Source organism: Agelaius phoeniceus, chromosome 5, assembly GCF_051311805.1.
Source record: "Agelaius phoeniceus isolate bAgePho1 chromosome 5, bAgePho1.hap1, whole genome shotgun sequence".
In the NCBI taxonomy this organism is placed as follows: domain Eukaryota; kingdom Metazoa; phylum Chordata; class Aves; order Passeriformes; family Icteridae; genus Agelaius; species Agelaius phoeniceus.
The window spans coordinates 60,485,022-60,502,292 of record NC_135269.1 but is presented as its reverse complement, the minus strand read 5'-3'; the positions used below and the strand labels follow the sequence as shown (position 1 = coordinate 60,502,292).

At 46.3% G+C, this 17,271-nt stretch overlaps 1 protein-coding gene across 3 annotated transcripts in view; it reads left to right on the top strand.

Moving 5' to 3' along the window:
- Positions 1 to 8,552: 8,552 nt before the first annotated feature.
- LHFPL3 (LHFPL tetraspan subfamily member 3) overlaps positions 8,553 to 17,271 on the top strand; it is a 234,694-nt gene continuing 225,975 nt past the window's right edge. For all 3 annotated transcript variants that reach the window (XM_054632431.2, XM_054632433.2, XM_054632432.2), the window contains exon 1: positions 8,553 to 9,059. In XM_054632431.2, the coding sequence (XP_054488406.1) occupies positions 8,591 to 9,059 (469 nt within the window). In that variant the 5' untranslated portion in view covers positions 8,553 to 8,590. The remainder of the gene's footprint in view (positions 9,060 to 17,271) is intronic.

The window sequence follows — 17,271 nt, the reverse complement described above, 5'->3', positions numbered from 1 at the left end:
GTGGGATTTTTTTCTTTTTTTCTTCCTCCTGGGTGTTACATTTGATCATATGATAAGGGCCTTTGTTTTTTTTTTTTTACTATAAAGAGCTGAAATTCCAGTTGTGGAATAAGAATAGGTTGAAGACCATGTAGATGAGTTTGCTTATCAGGGGAGCCTGCAGAAATTACTGAGAGAATTGTAAATCTTACAGATAAGAGGCTGAGACAAAATTACAGTACAGAAGAGGGACAACAGGTTTTAGAATATTAGGAAGATTATTAAAGAAAAATATAATGTCTGCATTTATAAAGGGATGATGGAGGAGTATGAACATGGAGCATATAACTGAAGAAATAACAGATAGGTAAGCTTTAATTCCTAGAGTAATATGGAAACAAGCAATGTTTTTTATGGATACATGGAAAACAAAATAGGGCTGAGGAACACCTAATACAGATTTATCAAGGGATGATCTTGTAATATTTAATTTGTTCTTTTCTATTGCAGGGTAACATGTAGATAAAGGCAAAGATAAAGGTATCCTCTATCTTCCCTCCTTTAAGGCATTTGATGCCCTCTTAAGTAATATTTTCATAGCCAGATGGGAAAAGTTTTTAGGTGGAGCTACTGGCAGGTGAATGTGTAGGTAGGTGGCAAGGAACATTTAAAAGAGCAGCTACTTGCAGCTCACTGATCTATTGAATTTGTGTACCTTTAGCAGTTCCACACAAGTCTTCCTTAGGTTTGGTGTTGCTCAATACTGTTATTAATGGCTTGAACAGTGAAATAGGTTATATGCTTATTAAGTCACTAGATTATATTAACCTAAGTGAGCTGCCAGCACTCTGGAGACTTAAGCAGTTAAGTACTTAAGCTGTGCCCAGGTTAGTATAACCTGCTTGTCATCAGGGCTAATTAATCACATTAACATCTTGCTAATGTGACCACACTGCTCGGGGTAGCTGTGATACCTCTGAATGGCACTCCATTATGCCACAGAGATTCTCTCAAAGAGAGGCATTCCACACTTTCTCCATTTAATCACATTCCCCAGTCTGCTCCAGGTCAAGATGCTGATTTACTGGCAGGTCACTTAGGTACATTTAAACATTTTACCATCAATCCTCCTGGAAACAGCAAACTCAGTTGAGCTGTGTTGTGTAATGCCAAGAGTGAATACTCACTTTATGCTAGGATATCATCTTGTGCAGCATCACAATCACACACTGCAGCTGCTGAGCTTTCTCTGCAGATTCCTCTGTCCAAGTATTGATCAGGCCCTGTGTGTTAGAAGGTCTGCAGAGTTCCTACTACGTACACTGGAAGAGTGGTAATTTTCCTGTTTTACATGAAAATATATTAGATTGCAGGAGGACTATGTTTCTGGCAGATCAATGCCAGAGGAGTTAATATCACCTACTTTTGCCTCCCCGTTGTATAGTTCTAAAATTAGAAGCAAGCAGAAACACTGTGCAGCATCCTAATTGGCTTGTCACTAGGGTAGAGTAACTGGCCAGCTCCTGACTTAGCAGAGATCAGAAGGTCCTCTTGATGCTTCCTTACTGCTCTGTTGCTTAGCCTCTGGGGAAGAAATATTCAGAAATAAATGTAACATGTATTTACTTAATTAGAATTTTAATATATTTAAAGCATAATTTTCTATCTGGCGTGATGTAAAATATTTCAGTCGTTTTCCACTGTGGAAAAAAAATTATCTGCAGACATTGTAAGTCATATCCTGACTGCAGTAATTTTACCTTGTTAAAGGCAAAGAAGGGGACTTCACCACTGGCAGGTACAATTTTTGAGAGCAACATCAAAGTTATATTTAGCATCATAATCCTTATACAGATGGCTGAATGTTTATGGTGGTGAAGTTTTAGCTACCTAAGTGATGCCTGGGGCTCTGGAAAGGAAACCTAAAATGCATCTTGTTGGCAGAAGAGTTTATGTACTTACCTTAGACTAGGCTGGTCCAGAGAAATAAAAGTCTTTCTCCACGTGAATTTCAGTCTAGGAGACATACATTAACTAAACTTTTATTACATGAAAAACATGTCTAGACAGCAGCCTGAGCTGCACAGCTACCTTTGAAGATGTACAGCATATAGCCTGCAGCAGGGTATTTCACAGCACCTTTTGTGTTGGATCTCCTGACCCTCTGGCAAACAGCTGCCGCAGCAAGAGCAGCAAGATTCCCTCACTTCAGGGGGAGCCTCTGCTTGTGCCTCTGAACAGCACAGCACAGCAAGGCACCTGAGAGCTCTGTCTGGGTTAATTAGCAGCACTGACAAGCAGGCTATGCTGGTGAGGCAGAGCACTGCACGGCGTGGCTGCTGCTGGCACTGGGATGCTCAGAGGAGCCCCAGGTGCAGCACTGGGCTGTGCAGAACACCCCTGGCATTGGGACAGAGCTCACTGGGCCTCAGGAGGAATCATTCCTTGGAGAGTGGGGACTGGAAAGCTTAGCTTCCAACTAGTCCATAGAGTTTTCTATTTTAGACAGTGTGTTTCAGAGTCATGCTGCAACTCCTCCAAGTCAGAGAGGCTGAGGGAAGGAAGCTGAAGCAGGTCTTAGCTGAGTCATGTGTCATGGTGCCTTAAGATCTCTCCTTCCTCACCATGGATCTTAATGTTCCTACTTTCCCTGTACTTGCTCCATCAGCTTCATCTGCACTCCCACCTGCTCTCCCCTTCGACAGCCACTGCTCATCCTTTTGTGCAGTTGAGCCTAACCTGGTTTATGAAGTCCAATCCTCTGCTGTCACTGGGAAGATGGCTACTTCATCCCTTTACAGAGCTTTTCTTTCTTTTCAAGGCTGGTGGAATCTTTCCTTCCCTTCAGTTTCTGCTTCCACACACACCTCTCACCTTCCTCACATTCTTTCCCTCTCAGGAAAGCTGCTGCTCCTTGCCTGACCATTGTTCTCCCCCTTTCTGTCTACTGAAGTGGGCTTCTGCCATTTGCAGCCAAGCACCTTGATTCAGAGTGGACTTTGTGGCTTTTTTCTGATGATTGTGCACCATTCCCCAGTGCTTTGGGATATCAAGTCCTGCAGCCTTCTGGGAATGTGGCTCCTGAATGGCCACACTGTGCTTCCCACTTCTGCCCTTATGGGTGCCCTACAGGACTCCCCCTCCACTATCACCACCACCAGTAGGACTAAATTCAAGAGAAATGGTGTCAATCTAAGCTACTCTCTAATTTTTACAGTATCCCTAAATTGGGCCATTTCTGACTGAAACAGTGATGGCAAAAAGAGTTTCAGCAACATCAATAACAGTAATCTAGCCAGCCCTTTGCTGTGCCTCTCCCACGGTTGTTAACACTACAGAAATAGAAAGAAATGCCATTTCCTACTCCCTAAGAAGGAACATTTCACCAGTGCAGCTGGGTCCCAGGGGAAAGAAAGCCAAAATGTGCAGAAACTATAACAAAATAAGACATAATGGTAAAGTTAATGCTTTGTGATAGACCACTGGCGAGGCTGTGGGTTGCCACAGCAACAGGACTACACACACCAGGCTGCACTGTGGGGCTGCTGGAGCTGCACATTGGGGCTGCTTAAAGGTCATCATCCTGCTGTCCTGAGCAAACACATCAGCACCTGTTTGCAGCCAGCTCCAGACAACATGGGGCCAGGGAAAAATCAGTCTGGACTGACGCATGCCTTAAGATGCTGCCTACCAGCAGTTAAGCTGTAATCAAGGCCAAAACATGCATAGGTTATCCCAATCATCAGTGAAACAGCACCAAAAGTCCTGCTTGGTCTTTAGTGTTGCCCCAGCTTTGGCTCACACTGAATGCAGGAGAGCAGGGAGCAGAGAGTAAACCTTATGATTTTTCAGCTTCTGCTCTGGATATCCACATGTCCTTGAACACAAGCTGGAGAAGCCTCAAGTCTTACCTTGACTTACCTTCCTTCTCTTCCAGACCCAAGATCTAGGCCAGCCCAAATTAAATAAGTCTGTTATTTGTACATATCTGCATCTGTTCTGTTAAAAGATTGTAACAGTTGTGTGTAGCTATTTAAGTGGAGTGAGAGTGAAATTCTAAGTTGTTGGTAGGCTCTGGGTGAACATGGTAGCCAGTGAGTGATACCACAGAGAAACTGAAGGAAAGCCCCTGAGGGGCAGAGCAGTTCATGCCCTTGTGTGCTGCTACAGGTGTGGAAAAACTCCTCTCAGCCTAGACTTCTCTATGAACCAGGGGGAAAAACCTTCTGAGGCAGAGCTGCATTTTTAGCGGGTTGGATGGGAGACACTGCTCAGAGGGGTTGGTGGGAGTCAGTCGTGTCTGAGCAGGGACATCCCTGTCGTGGAGGTTTGCCTATGTCTGTGTGAGCCTGGCCTCAGGTGCTCAACAATTTTTCCCAGTTACCTCAACTGTCATCAAAACTCTTCATTCATTGTCTGACACTTTATTGCTATTGATTCATTGGCATGTAACTTCCTACTACCCTGTCCCCTCCTCACAGATTTTTTTTTTTTATAATTCCTCTCCCTTGATAACTCTTCTCCAACCATGCATTCACCCCTTCCCCCTGCTACAGACATCTTTTCATTAAAATCTTTTCTTAGGATTTTTCTTGCTGAGAAGCTGAGAGGCTTCAGCAACAAAATGTAACCAATGGTTATCTGCTGCTGTGGAATGCAACAGGTGCATCTGTGATTGGCCCATCTTGGATGTTTATAGTTAATGGCCAATCACAGCCCAGTTAGCTTGGACTCTGTCTGAAACACAAACTTTTATTATTCATTCTATTCTATTCTTAGCTTAGCTAGCTTTCTGAGATGAAACTTTTCTTTCTATTCTTTTTAGTACAGTTATAATGTAATATATATCATAAAATAATAAATCAAGTCTTCTGAACATAGAGTCAACATTCTCGTCTCTTCCCTCACCTGAAAACCCCTGTGAACACTGTCACATCCCCCTTCTGGTTTTTTCTGCATTTCCCACCATATGAATATCAATGAATTCCCAGATGTGCATTTCTTCCCAGACATTACCCATGGCCCAGCAACTGAATGCAGCTGTTCTTCTTACCCACCATGTCCAAGGGTTTCCTGGCACAGCAGACAGCCTCTCTCCACCGTGCTCCAAACAAAATATTTAAGTAGCTCTCCACCACAGCTCCACCACTGACATGTTCCAAAGAGAAATGCTGTGACTAGAAACATTACCTAAACAACTTTTATTATAACCTTTTATTTTGTGTTTTGTGTAATGATCTAAACAAACAAAAACTCCATGGTCAGCACATCCATGGTCAGATAAAATGATCAGTAGTGTTCTCCAGGCAAATTTGGGGCACAATTATACTTTAGAAGTTGTAAAAATTTTCTTTAAACTTGCCTTTCTTTAAACACACATGCACATGAAAATATTTTAAGAGCAATGTTATGGTTGGAAAATACAGTGCTGAAGAGGATGTGCCAAAAAAAGAGCTGTCTGTGCCACTTGATTTACATCCCTTTGTTCTGCACTGCATGCTCACAGGCTAATTGGTAAACAGGATCCTGCCTTATTGGGTGTGGGAGACAGCAGCTGCTGTCCAGAAAGATCAGGATGATGAGAATCCTATTTCACCTGTTGAAGAAGATTTTGGTGAAAATCCTGGCTCAAAAGTCAGACTCTTTTAGATGAGACTAGGTGGCAACCACAGGGCTGGGACTCAGTTAATTTTCAGGGAGAAAAATTGTGGAGGTACAATATTGTTGGAGAAAAAGGATAATCTTTTGAGGATTAAGATGATGAAAGCTGTCCAGAAGAGCTGGACTATCCCTGCTTCTGTCACAGAATTCTTCTGTGATGCCTGGCACAATACTTAAAACCTTTCATAGATGAGCAGCAGCTCAGTATGGCTCCTTCTGAGGCCTCATTTTCAGAACTGCTGCAACCAAAATCCATGCAAAGTCTGCTCTGAGAAATAAGGTCCCAGCTGCCTTTCATTCAGAATATGCCAACCTTCTATCTCACAGACACATTCTACTTTCTAACGCTATGAAGCACACATATAATTGTGTTGAGAACCATAAAAGTACCTCCTAAGCCTGTCTTCAGGTATTCTGAAGAAATTCCAATACCAAAAAGTGAGACTATAGGATTCAAAGCTCTAGAGAGGGACACAGCCAGAGATATTCAGGTGCCCCCAAAACCAGACATCTAGTACCACTTTCCCATTTCCAATGCATTAAACTGAAGGGGTTGTGGGTATCACCTAAAGTCCATGTGAAATGTGTGCCCTGAGTCTTTAACTCATATTTTCAGCAGAACCCTAGATTCTTCCCCTGCTTCTGGCCCTTCCTTCTCTTGTCCAGACTGACAAGAGCAATATTATTATTAAGAGCAATATTATGGTTGGAAATTCCAGTACTGAAGAGGATGTGCCAAAAAAAGAGCTGTCTGTGCCACTTGATTTACACCCCTTTGTTCTGCACTGCTTGCTCACATGCTAATTGGTAAACCCTACCTTAGTCTGACTCTTGTTCCCCAGCTTTTTCTCCAAACTCAGTATTTTGTCCTCATCAGCTCTGTTGGCACATTTCTTCTACAAGCAATTCATTTCTCCTCTCCTGATTCCTTCCCAGGTCCATATCTCTTCTTCCTGCCATACCAGTTCTTAGGGTCATCTTTATTGTACGTGTGCATATTTACAGGCCCACTAAACTTCCCATTTGGCACAGATCCTTTCACCACCTATTTTATTTTTTTTTTCTTTTTGATTTCACTGAACATCTTTCCCAACCGTCCCTCCGACCTCCATTCCTAAATTGTCTTGGGCCACTTCAGGCTTCCTCCTGCCTTCTATACCTGATATTTTCTGTGCCTCCATACTCCACGGCCAGTTAGAGGACAGTGAAGAGAGTCATCCTGCCCCGAACCCTGGGGCCTGGCAAGCCTCAGCCTGAAGGAAACAGGAGCGAGCACCGAAGAGCCATCACTCCTCCTGGTGCTCGAGGCTGGAACAAGTTCAGCCCCTCTCTGAAGGCAGCATATGAGCAGTCCGGTCACGCACAGCAGCTGCAGCAGGAGCAGGACGAGGCAGCGGAGCGCACCCGGGCCCCTCCGGCAGCCCTGGACACAGCGCACTCGGTGTGAACCAAATCCCCAGCGATTCTAGCAGTGCTTTTCCCATTTGGACCCGCCTACCTAAGAAAGCGAGGCGAGTATTTGGGGTCCACACTGCCTGTGCTGCCTGTGTCTAAGCACACCCATACCATGTGTGCCAAGGGCAGTGCTCCCATGGCCTGGCTGCCCGGACACGGCTGCCTTTGTGCTCCCACGCCTCGGCCACAGCTTCTCAAGCTCTGACTGTCCCCGACAGGAGCGCGGCGGTCTGGAACTGGTAGCAGGTGCTGCCCTTTCCTAAACTCCTCTGCGGGAAACTTGGGAAGGGCTGGCGTTGCGCACCATGGGGCTGCGCCTGGTTAGTGGCAGTCGTGAGGCAGAAATAAAACTTTGCTTGAAGCAGTTGAAAATTTAAGGAACGCCAGGAATCGTTTCCACGGGAGTCTCTCTCCCTCCTGCGAGCTCCAGCGTTTAAGTGAGCGCGGCCCCTGCCGGCCCCGCTCGGCAGCCGGAGAGCTCGCCCCGCCGAGCCTCCCGTCACTCCCGCTGCGAGCTCGGGCTCAGCGCACAGGTCGGGGACTGCAAATCCAAGTGTCACTGGCACAGGAATGATTATTACCAGATGCTAATTACTCGTTAATGTATGCTAATCACTGCTGCATGCCAGCGCGCTCCGAGCACCGAGTGCCAGGCGGAAAGCGCTCGGCTGGAGCGGAGCGGCTCCGCAGCCCCAGCCCCGCGCCGAGAGCCGGCACCGCGCCCCCGGCCGCGCTGCGCTCACACTGCGCTCTCCTCCGCGGCCGCCATCCCGCTCCCGAGGCGAGGAGCGGCCGCTGGTGATTCCGGACTCCCCCGAGCTCCAGGCTTTGCCTGGCGTAGGTTTCCTGCAGCCGGGAGACAGACAAGCACCGCCGCTCCCCCGCCGCAGGGGACCCGGCAGGTGCCGCCCCCGGCAGGGGAGGCGATGGTGATGTTCTGTGCGGGGACGGGAGCACCACACACACATTCTAAACTTTAAAACCCGCCGCCTGAACGTGTCTCCCAGGAGAGGGGAGCGGGTCCCCTCGGCAGCCTCTGCCCCGGCCGGGAGATGTGCCCGCGGGCCGAGGGGAGCCGCACACGGGGCTGGCCCGGGGAAGGGGTGCGGGCACCTCTCCCCCGCCTGCTGCCGCCGCCTCCCCTCGGGGCCGGCGCTGCCCGTGCCCGCGGTGGCTGCGCGGGGGCCCGCGGCGGGCGGTGCGCGGGAGGCGCCCGGCGGCGGCGGAGGGCGGGCAGCGGGGCGGGCGGTGCGCGGGGCCGGCGGCGCTGCGCTGCGCCCCGATAGGCGGCGGCGGGCGGTGTCGGTGCTGCCGCCGCTGCCGCGGCTGCTGTGCTGGCGCGGAGCCGCTGAAGCCCGGCACAGGGGCTCGCCGGCTCTCGCACGCAGCGGCGGCGGCGGAGCGCGTCGCGTCGAGAGGAGCGAGCGGGGAGGAGGAGGAGGAGAAGGCGGAGGAGGAGGAGGAGGAAGGGGAGGGGGGCACCTTCTCGGAGAGGATGCCCGGAGCGGCTGCAGGGACGGCGGCTACTGGAGCAGGCTCGTCAGGAGCGGTAGCAGCGGGGATGCTCCCAGCTCAGGAGGCAGCCAAGATCTACCACACCAACTACGTGAGGAACTCGCGGGCCATCGGTGTGCTCTGGGCCATCTTCACCATCTGCTTTGCCATCGTCAACGTGGTGTGCTTCATCCAGCCGTACTGGATCGGGGACGGCGTGGATACCCCGCAGGCGGGCTACTTCGGGCTCTTCCACTACTGCATCGGCAACGGCTTCAGCCGGGAACTCACCTGCCGGGGCAGCTTCACGGACTTCTCCAGCCTGCCCTCGGGAGCCTTCAAAGCTGCGTCCTTCTTCATCGGGCTCTCGATGATGCTCATCATCGCCTGCATCGTCTGCTTCATCCTCTTCTTCTTCTGCAACACAGCCACCGTCTACAAGATCTGTGCCTGGATGCAGCTGACCTCGGGTGAGTGGAGGCAGCGGCCCCGGTGCTGGGGGGCTCCGCGCCGCTCTGTCCGGCACGGCCCGGCCCGGCCCGGCCCGGGGGGCACGGGCGGCTCTGCACAAACTTGCGGCGCCGGGGCGGGGAGCGGCGGGGGCGGGTGTCGGGGGCCGGGGGTGCCCCGGCGGGGCAGGCCGGGAGAGGATGCTCAGGGTGCCGCGACACATCGGCAGCGTCGCAGAGCGGTGCCCGTGCCTGCCCCGGGCCGCCCGACTGGGCGTGGGCCAAGCCGGGCTGAGCCCGCAGCTCCTCGCAGCGCTCCGAGGGCTGCCCGGGGATGCTGCCCGGGCTCGGCGTGGGACCGACCCGTGGGCAGCTCCGGCAGCTCCAGGGACCGCGGGCGGAGCGGGTGGGTGTCCTCCAGAGCGGGTCTGCTGTAAAGGTCAGGAGAAAATGGCAGTGGGGACAATTCGGGCTGGCGGCGGGGGGGGAAGGCAGCTGCCCGCCTGTTGAAGCTGAGTCCCGGCCCCACAGTTGCACCTGGCCAAGGCAGAGCCCACTCCGGCTCCGTGGGAGGGCTTGGCGAGGTCTCTTGCTGGTGAACTGGAAGGGCAGCTGAGGTCGTTGGATGTGGCATGCACGAGTTTTGGTTGGGGTCTGTTTCACTTGCCCACAAGGTTTATTTTCCACTATATGTTAGGAGTGTAGAGAAAAATAATTAATTTCAGTTGCTGATTTTGTTTCAGAAGATCTCCTGACTTCATCTGACTTTCCTCATCACATCCAGGGTCTCCCTGGGGAAAAGTATATGGTAGGAAAGAGGGAAAACACCAGGACATCCCTTTCTGCATTTCCAGCACAGCTTTCCCTCTGAGTTAGTGGAGAACTGGTTATTTCTGTGCAGCTGGGAGGGACTGTAGAATTAAGATAGTAATACAAGCAGTTTTAGCAAGACAGAAAATATTAATTCATCAATCATTTGGGGAAAAAGGGGGTTAAAATCAAAGCATACCTGTTACATGTCCTCCTGGTAAAACTTGAAATTGACAAGTTTTGGAATAAGGTCAGGAATAAGCTGTTAGGGAAACAGAGCAAAATGTCACCAAAATGGGCTCACAATCACTTTTTCAGTCCCCTTAACTGACCTACATTCATTTCAGTTTCTGAGCAAAAATTCTTTTGCGTTTTCTACTGAACATCTTCAGCATTATTCAGTTTGCCCTCTTGTCCATGAGGCTTGGTGGAATTCTCTGGTTTATATGAAAGATCTCTAACCATTTCTTTCTCCGATGATGTTTTTCTGTGTGCTATTATACATTTTTATGCTGTTTCCTTCACTGAAGTTTCCTTGTAATTTCTTTCTGTATCACTTGGGGAGTGATCTGCAGTCACTTGAAGCTGGTAGGTTTTTTCCCAATTCCAGTGAGTTTAGTTTTGGGTTCATTATCTCTGTGCTGGGAACCCCCTTTGATGCTCCTCTGTCCATTCTGACATGCATTCTGACATGGTCTGGTTAATTGTACACAGTCATGTCACTTGGCTCTGGGCAGAGAAAACTGTTTCATCTTTGCACAACTGATGTCTCCTCTGCTCCATTAAGGACTTCTGCTTTCAGCTGTCTCCTCTTCTTATGGCTCTGCTGCTAAAAGGTGCCATGAATATTCACTGTTTTGATGCATTTCAGCATGTTTTTTTCATGTCCAGTATGCAGTAGGACAGCACAATTTCCAAATCCCTTGCACTTTCCAACATCAACATCTATGTTTGCACTACTTCATGCCCAGAGGTGCTAGTGAAAGCTAGATAAAATGAATCTGATTCCTTTACTGTGTTTCTGTACAGGTGAATAATAATGTTGAGAAACCACCATATGTGACTGATCTACTGGACTCCTGTATGTGTGCAGGTGTGACTGGAGATTTGTTTTCAGGCAAAGCAACACAGAATTTTTGTCATCTCCAAAGCTGGTAGATGCACTGCTGGCATTAAAAGTCAACAAAAGGAGCTTTATGCCAGCAGAAGAATCACTTCTCAGACTGCTTCCCTCCAAAATTAAAAGGGAATACATGCATAGCCAAGTGGTTGTTTGCTGTCTTTCCCAATTTGTACACGAATGCCCTGGAAGAACTAGAACAATGCTGGGTGTTGAAAGAACCTGACTTTATTTTTTGCTGAATGTTTTACCTTAATTCAATATTTACCTCACTGTTCATTTCTCTATTGCTTTAAAAAGTTTCCTCAAAAACTACCAGAAAGTCCATATTGCTTTAGGTTGCATCCTTTGAAGAAAACAAAGGTGGTGGGACAGAAGGAAAACTTAGAGTAAAATGTGCAGGACAGGAATGTTATGATGTTTTTCTGAGCTATATGACCTACTTCTGTTATTAGTTTACTGTTTGGAAAGATAAGTAATAGATAATAGTAACCCTAAAATGCTTATCTCACAAAAAAGAATATAGTAATGTCATCTACATCTATATGCATATAGTTCTGTGTAGCACAGGAACAAAATTGAATCTAAAGTAGTGAAATAAAAGAGCACGTGAATATAGCTTTGATTTTGCTTGCTATTATGTACTTTCATAGTGTTAGCATTCTGTTCAGTAATATAACACTTAAAATTGATGTAATTTAAATCTTGTTAGAATCAGGTTTCTGACATGGGATCATGGTTGGTTTAGGATTTCAAATGAAAGCTTAGGAACTGATTTCTTTACAAGAAAGATTTGGATCACAGTCTGTCCTGCATGAGTCATTATAAATTGTCAGCATGATATAGCTCTTGTTTTGAAAAGGTGTTTATTAAGTAAGAAAAAGATAAACAGTATCCTGGGCACATACACTTTCAGTCCTTGTTGCTGTCTAATCATGTCTGTGACTAGACAGGTCTATGACATGATAAAGAAGAAAAATCCTAAGGAAAAATGTACTTTCTGTGCACACAGCCTAGATTAGATGGTCCTATGATTTAGCCAGGGCTTAGGCTGCCTTTTTTTGTTGCACATGCATGATGCTTTCAGGGTACACTTGATACTTTGAGAGCCAGTGTTGGCAGCCTCGTTCTCCATCCCCTAACGTGCTCTTCTGCAATTGCAAAATCATAGGAACAAGCAGTGTGCACTCACCTAGTTTGAGCAGCTGCATGGTCACAAACTCTTGAAGTCATTAGGAATTAGGTAATACTGTTCTTGGTTATTCTACACCTAATGTACACAGGAAACCTCACAAATAAAGATAACTCTTGAGATTTATTCCTTTATAGGTTAAGTAAATCAAGCACTTCCGTTCTGTCATTGTGATTTTTTTTTTCACTATATTTGTCATTACTTTTTTTATTTACTAGGATGTTTCAAGTTATAAGAAAGAAAAAGTAAGGAAAGCAGAAGAAAGGCATAGAAGTGTCCCATGGACAAGAAGGATGAAACCAATATATGGGTTTTTGAAGAGATTCCTGAGTTTATGCCCATAGTAAGAGGACCATGGAACAAAACATCAAAGCTCTGTACTTTGGGAAACCACAGTCCAGTGATCTTTGACAGTGGTCTGTAACATGGCCCACGAAAGCATCAGAGCAGCTAAAGCTCATTTTGCCCTCTGTATTTTTGGTTCTCCATCATTCATACTCAGGGACTTCCTCAAATAGATCTTGGCATTTAAAAGCTCTTGCTGGATTTTGTTTTTTGAGACCTGTGTAAACTTTTAGCATTTACAGTGCCACAGAGGAAGGAGTTCCACAGCTTGATACATATTGTGTGAGGATTCAATGATTTTTGTGTTTTAAATCTTGTGCCTGCCCATTTCATTTGATCCTCTCAGCTCATGCATTGGAAGAGGCTGTGAACAGGGAACTTGGAGACACATTCCCTGTCCTGGCTCTGATTACACCTTTGCTGTATCCCCTCAGTTACCTGGTTTGGAGACCTTTGGCTTCTTAGTCAGTCCTTAGTTGTTAGGTTGTAGTGAACTTGTGATGATCCCAGCTGCCCTGGCTATAGATATTTCCAGTCTACTCTCTCTTTTCAGAGTCTGTGGGACCAGACCTACACACAATATTCAAGACAGACAAACCAGCCATTCATATAGTGACTAAATAATATTCTCTCTTTTGTTCTTTGTTCCTTTCCTAGTAATTAGTAATACCCATTTTTTTCCCTGTTAGTGAACAGTGGGCTGATGTTTTCACACAACTGCCTATTATAACCCCAAAATCTTAGTCCTGAAGTGGTAAAAATCACCTTGGGGCACATAATTTTGTGTAGTTAGTTTTTTTCCCCCTTAAAGAAATTACTTCATATTTATCTACACTGACTTTAATTTGACTTTTATTGTCTAGTCACTCAGTATTGTGAAGTCTTTCTTCACAGTCAGCCCTAACCATAGCTACCCTGAATGAGTATCAGCAGCTAACTTTGTCACCTCACCATTTATCCTGTTTTCCAGCTCATTTATAAATAAACGAGTAGCTCCCAAGTTCCAGCACAGATCCCTGCAGGATTCCACCACTGACCTCTCTCCACCTGAAAAATTGACAGTAGTGTCCTACCATCTGTTTCCAATTATTTATCCTTGCAAGGGCATTTATTTTTATCCTCTGGGAGTCTAGGTTTTTTAACATTATGAATGATAGGTTCATCAATTGTCTTTTGGAAATCCAAGTAAACATTTTCAATTAAAACCATGGTATGCATTAATTTTTACTTTTACTTTGGAGAACTTTAGTAGTTTTGTGAAAAATTACTTAGGATAGGTGTATTGGTCCTACCTTACTTCCTTTCATCACACAAATATGTCATGTTTGTACACATGCTGACATACACTGTTGGATTTTTTTGGAATTCTACTGATTTATACAGGTGTTGGTCTTTCTGTTGTTCCCCAGGTTTTCCCTGGACTTGTTTTAAACAGGTTTTTAAAACTGGTTTCCTATCACTCAACTGCCAAATCTTTGAGGCCAAAACAGCCACAATGAAGAGGTTTTTACATGCCACAGTTAAAAGTTTGTTTAAAACACGGAATTGTTTCAGAACGAAAAGGAGAAATTCTTCATTGCAACTGTGCTGTTTGCCTTTGTGCTTGAAATCAGTCTGCAGGACCAGGTGACTTTTATGTAAGAGTCTTAAAAGGCTTGACCTTGATGCTCTTGGAGCCTTTGTTACTGCTGTTTGACAGATCTTGGTATAGGGGTAAATTCCAGAGGGCTAGGAAAAAACCCAGCCTTGCACCAGTGTGTGAACAGGGTATCTCTTGGAGTCAGACAAAGATCTTATTCATGGCCTCAGTACCCTTAAGAATTTGTTGAGAGAGTAATTTACATTTATGGCTCCTGAACTTTGCAGGTGGCATCAAAATTATTTATTTAATAAATGATAGTTATTTGTCTAATAAATTATAGTAAGGATAGCAAATTGCACAGACTGATTTGGATGTCATAATAACATGGGCTTATTTCTCAACCTGTATTTTAATACACCAAATGCAGTGTAAGATTTCTAAGAATCAGAATCATGGAACCACAGAACCACAGAATGGAAGGGGCTGGAAGGGACCTTAAAGATCATCCAGTTCCAACTCCCCTGCCATAAGCAGGGACACTTTCCACTAGATCAGCTTGCTCAGAGCCCCATTCAGCCTGGCCTTGAACACTCCCAAGGGATGGGGCATCCAGAGCCTCCCTGGGCAGCCTGTTCCAGTGTTTCACCACCCTCACAGTAAAATATTTCTTCCCAATATCTAATCTAAACCCACTTCTTAGTTTCAGCTTGAATCCATTTCCCTTTGTTCTGTCACTGTGTTCCCCTGTAAATAGTTCCTTGCCATCTTTCTTGTAGGCTCCCTTTAGCACTGGAAGTCCACAATTAGGTCACCCCAAAGCCTTCCAGGCTGAACAATCCCGGTTCTCTGAACTTTTCTTTCACCTTTCCATCCCTCTAATCACCTTCATGGCCCTTCTCTGGACTCACTGCAAAAGATTCATGTCCTTCCTGTGCTGGGCACCCCAGAGCTGGATGCAGCACCACAGGTGGGGTCTCAGCAGAGCAAAGAGGAACAGAATCCAATTTAGAGAGAAGGATGTTGTGGGGGACCATGTCAAAAGCTTTACAGAAGTCCAGATAAGTGACACCCATAGCCCTTCCCTTGTCCACTGATGTAGTCCCCCCCTCATAGAAGTCCACTGGATTGCCCAGGCAGGACTGGCACTTGGTGAAGCAGCAATGGCTGTTCCAAATCACCTCCCTGTCCTTCATGTGCCTTGGACAACTTGTAGGAGGATGTGTTCCATGATCTTCCCAGGCACTGAGGCTGACAGGTTGGTAGTTCACAGGGTCCTCCTTTCTACCCTTTTTAAGATGGGTGCAATATTTCCCATTTTCCAGTCACCTGGGCCTTCACCTGACTCCTGTGACTTCTCAGGTATCAGGGAGAGCGGCTTGGCAACTACACCAGCCAGTTCCCTCAGGACTCTGGCATGCATCTCATCAGTTCCCATGGAATCATGTATGTTCAGGCTAGTGGTCATGAACCTGGTCTGTACTTGCAGTCAGAAGCATTTTGCAGCCCCAGTCCCCATCCTGCGGTCCATGTGCTCAAGAGGTGTGGGAGGAAAGGTTGCATTGAAGGCAGAGTAAAAAAAAACTTGTTGAGTACCTCAGCCTTCTCCTTGTCAATTGTTACCAGTTTTCCAGCGTTTCTTATCAGAGGGTACATTTTCTTTGACCTTTCTTTTCTGGTTAATACACCTGTAGAAGCACTCCTTCTTACTCTGCATCCATTGCTAGGTTCAGTTCCTGCTTCAAAAAATGTAGGAGGCATCCTACTGATGGGAGAATTATGAAAGTATGTTATTTAGAAGAAATAATTATTTAGAAGAGAAAACAGTTATTCAGAAGAGAAATTGCAGATTGTGTAGATGGACATGTGCATGTGAGCTCTCACTGCAGTGAAAACGTCCAGTGATGTCCCTAAATGTGCCTGCAAAAAATGGACTCCTTTGCCTGCAGTGGTTCCCATGCCTGTTCTGTCTAGGTCAAATATCTTTTAAGACACCCTTTCAAGTATAAAGTAGAAAGGATATCAGAACTGATTTAAATAAGTGAAAGAAGAAGAGCTAAAAGGATGAATTTTCTTGCTATTCAAAAGAAGATTAAAAATTGACAGATGATGGCATATGAGGACCTACAGGGGAACATTTCAAGTCATGCAGTGCTCCTTAGCTTGACAAATGTGTTTGGAAGCTGAAGTTACACAAATTTGCATTAGCCATGAGGTATGTACATTTGTAACCTTTTAGTTGCATTTTTCCTTGGTTAATTGTTTTACTAACTCACCAGCAGCAAAGGGCCTTACCAACAATGCAGTCAGCTTTTGTTGCCACTACATACCCCCCACATGTAAACTGGGGAGGCACATGGGAGGCAAAAGGGACAGGAAGACAAGTCCAGGAATATTGATCAGGTTTTTGAGCTTGAGTTTCATCACTGATGCTGATTTTGATTAAAGTGTTAACACTCCCACGGCACCTGCAGGGTGAGGTGACTGAAGTTATTTAGTGGTCTGTGAACAGTAGTGGATGTTGGACCATCAAGGAGAAAATGATGAAAAATCAGAGTTTTTGAAGGCTCTGATCATGGTATGATGAGTATTGCCTCTGCATTTTGGGGAAATGGGCTGCTGGAGCTGTGCAGGCAGGCAGGGAGCAGGGAAAGAGCCAAGTGCTCTCCTTGCCCACAAAGGAACTGTCTCATCAAGCCAACGAGGACATCTCATGCAAGGGAGCCTGGTGCATGTGCTTCTTTTTCCCAGAGAAGAAATCATGCTGCCAGTTTGATTTTCTGTACATTCTGCTCCAGAGGAGAGTTTCCCAGTGGGTTTAAAAGAGATCCCTAGAACCTCCTTCATCCTTGCCTAGGAATGCCCTATGGTAGCCTGTGCTCTGCTGCTGTCACACTGTCTGTGATGGGTACTGCCTTTGGGAGCTGCTTGTCCTAGTGTGAGTCAGAAGGTTGGCTGGGGAGGTCATGAAAATTACCTGAAGGTTTTAGTGGGAAGTTTTGGGTGAAGTGAGTGATGGGGCTGAGCAGCTTTTTTGGTTTCTTTACACTGAAGTAAACATTTTCATATGCTTCATGTTTGGCTGTAAGCATGAAAGTAAAAGGTGTATCACGTGGAAATGAGGGAGAAATGCTGTGCCCAGTGTCTTGTCTCTAAGCAATTTCTTGCCCCAAATACCCTGTGCCCA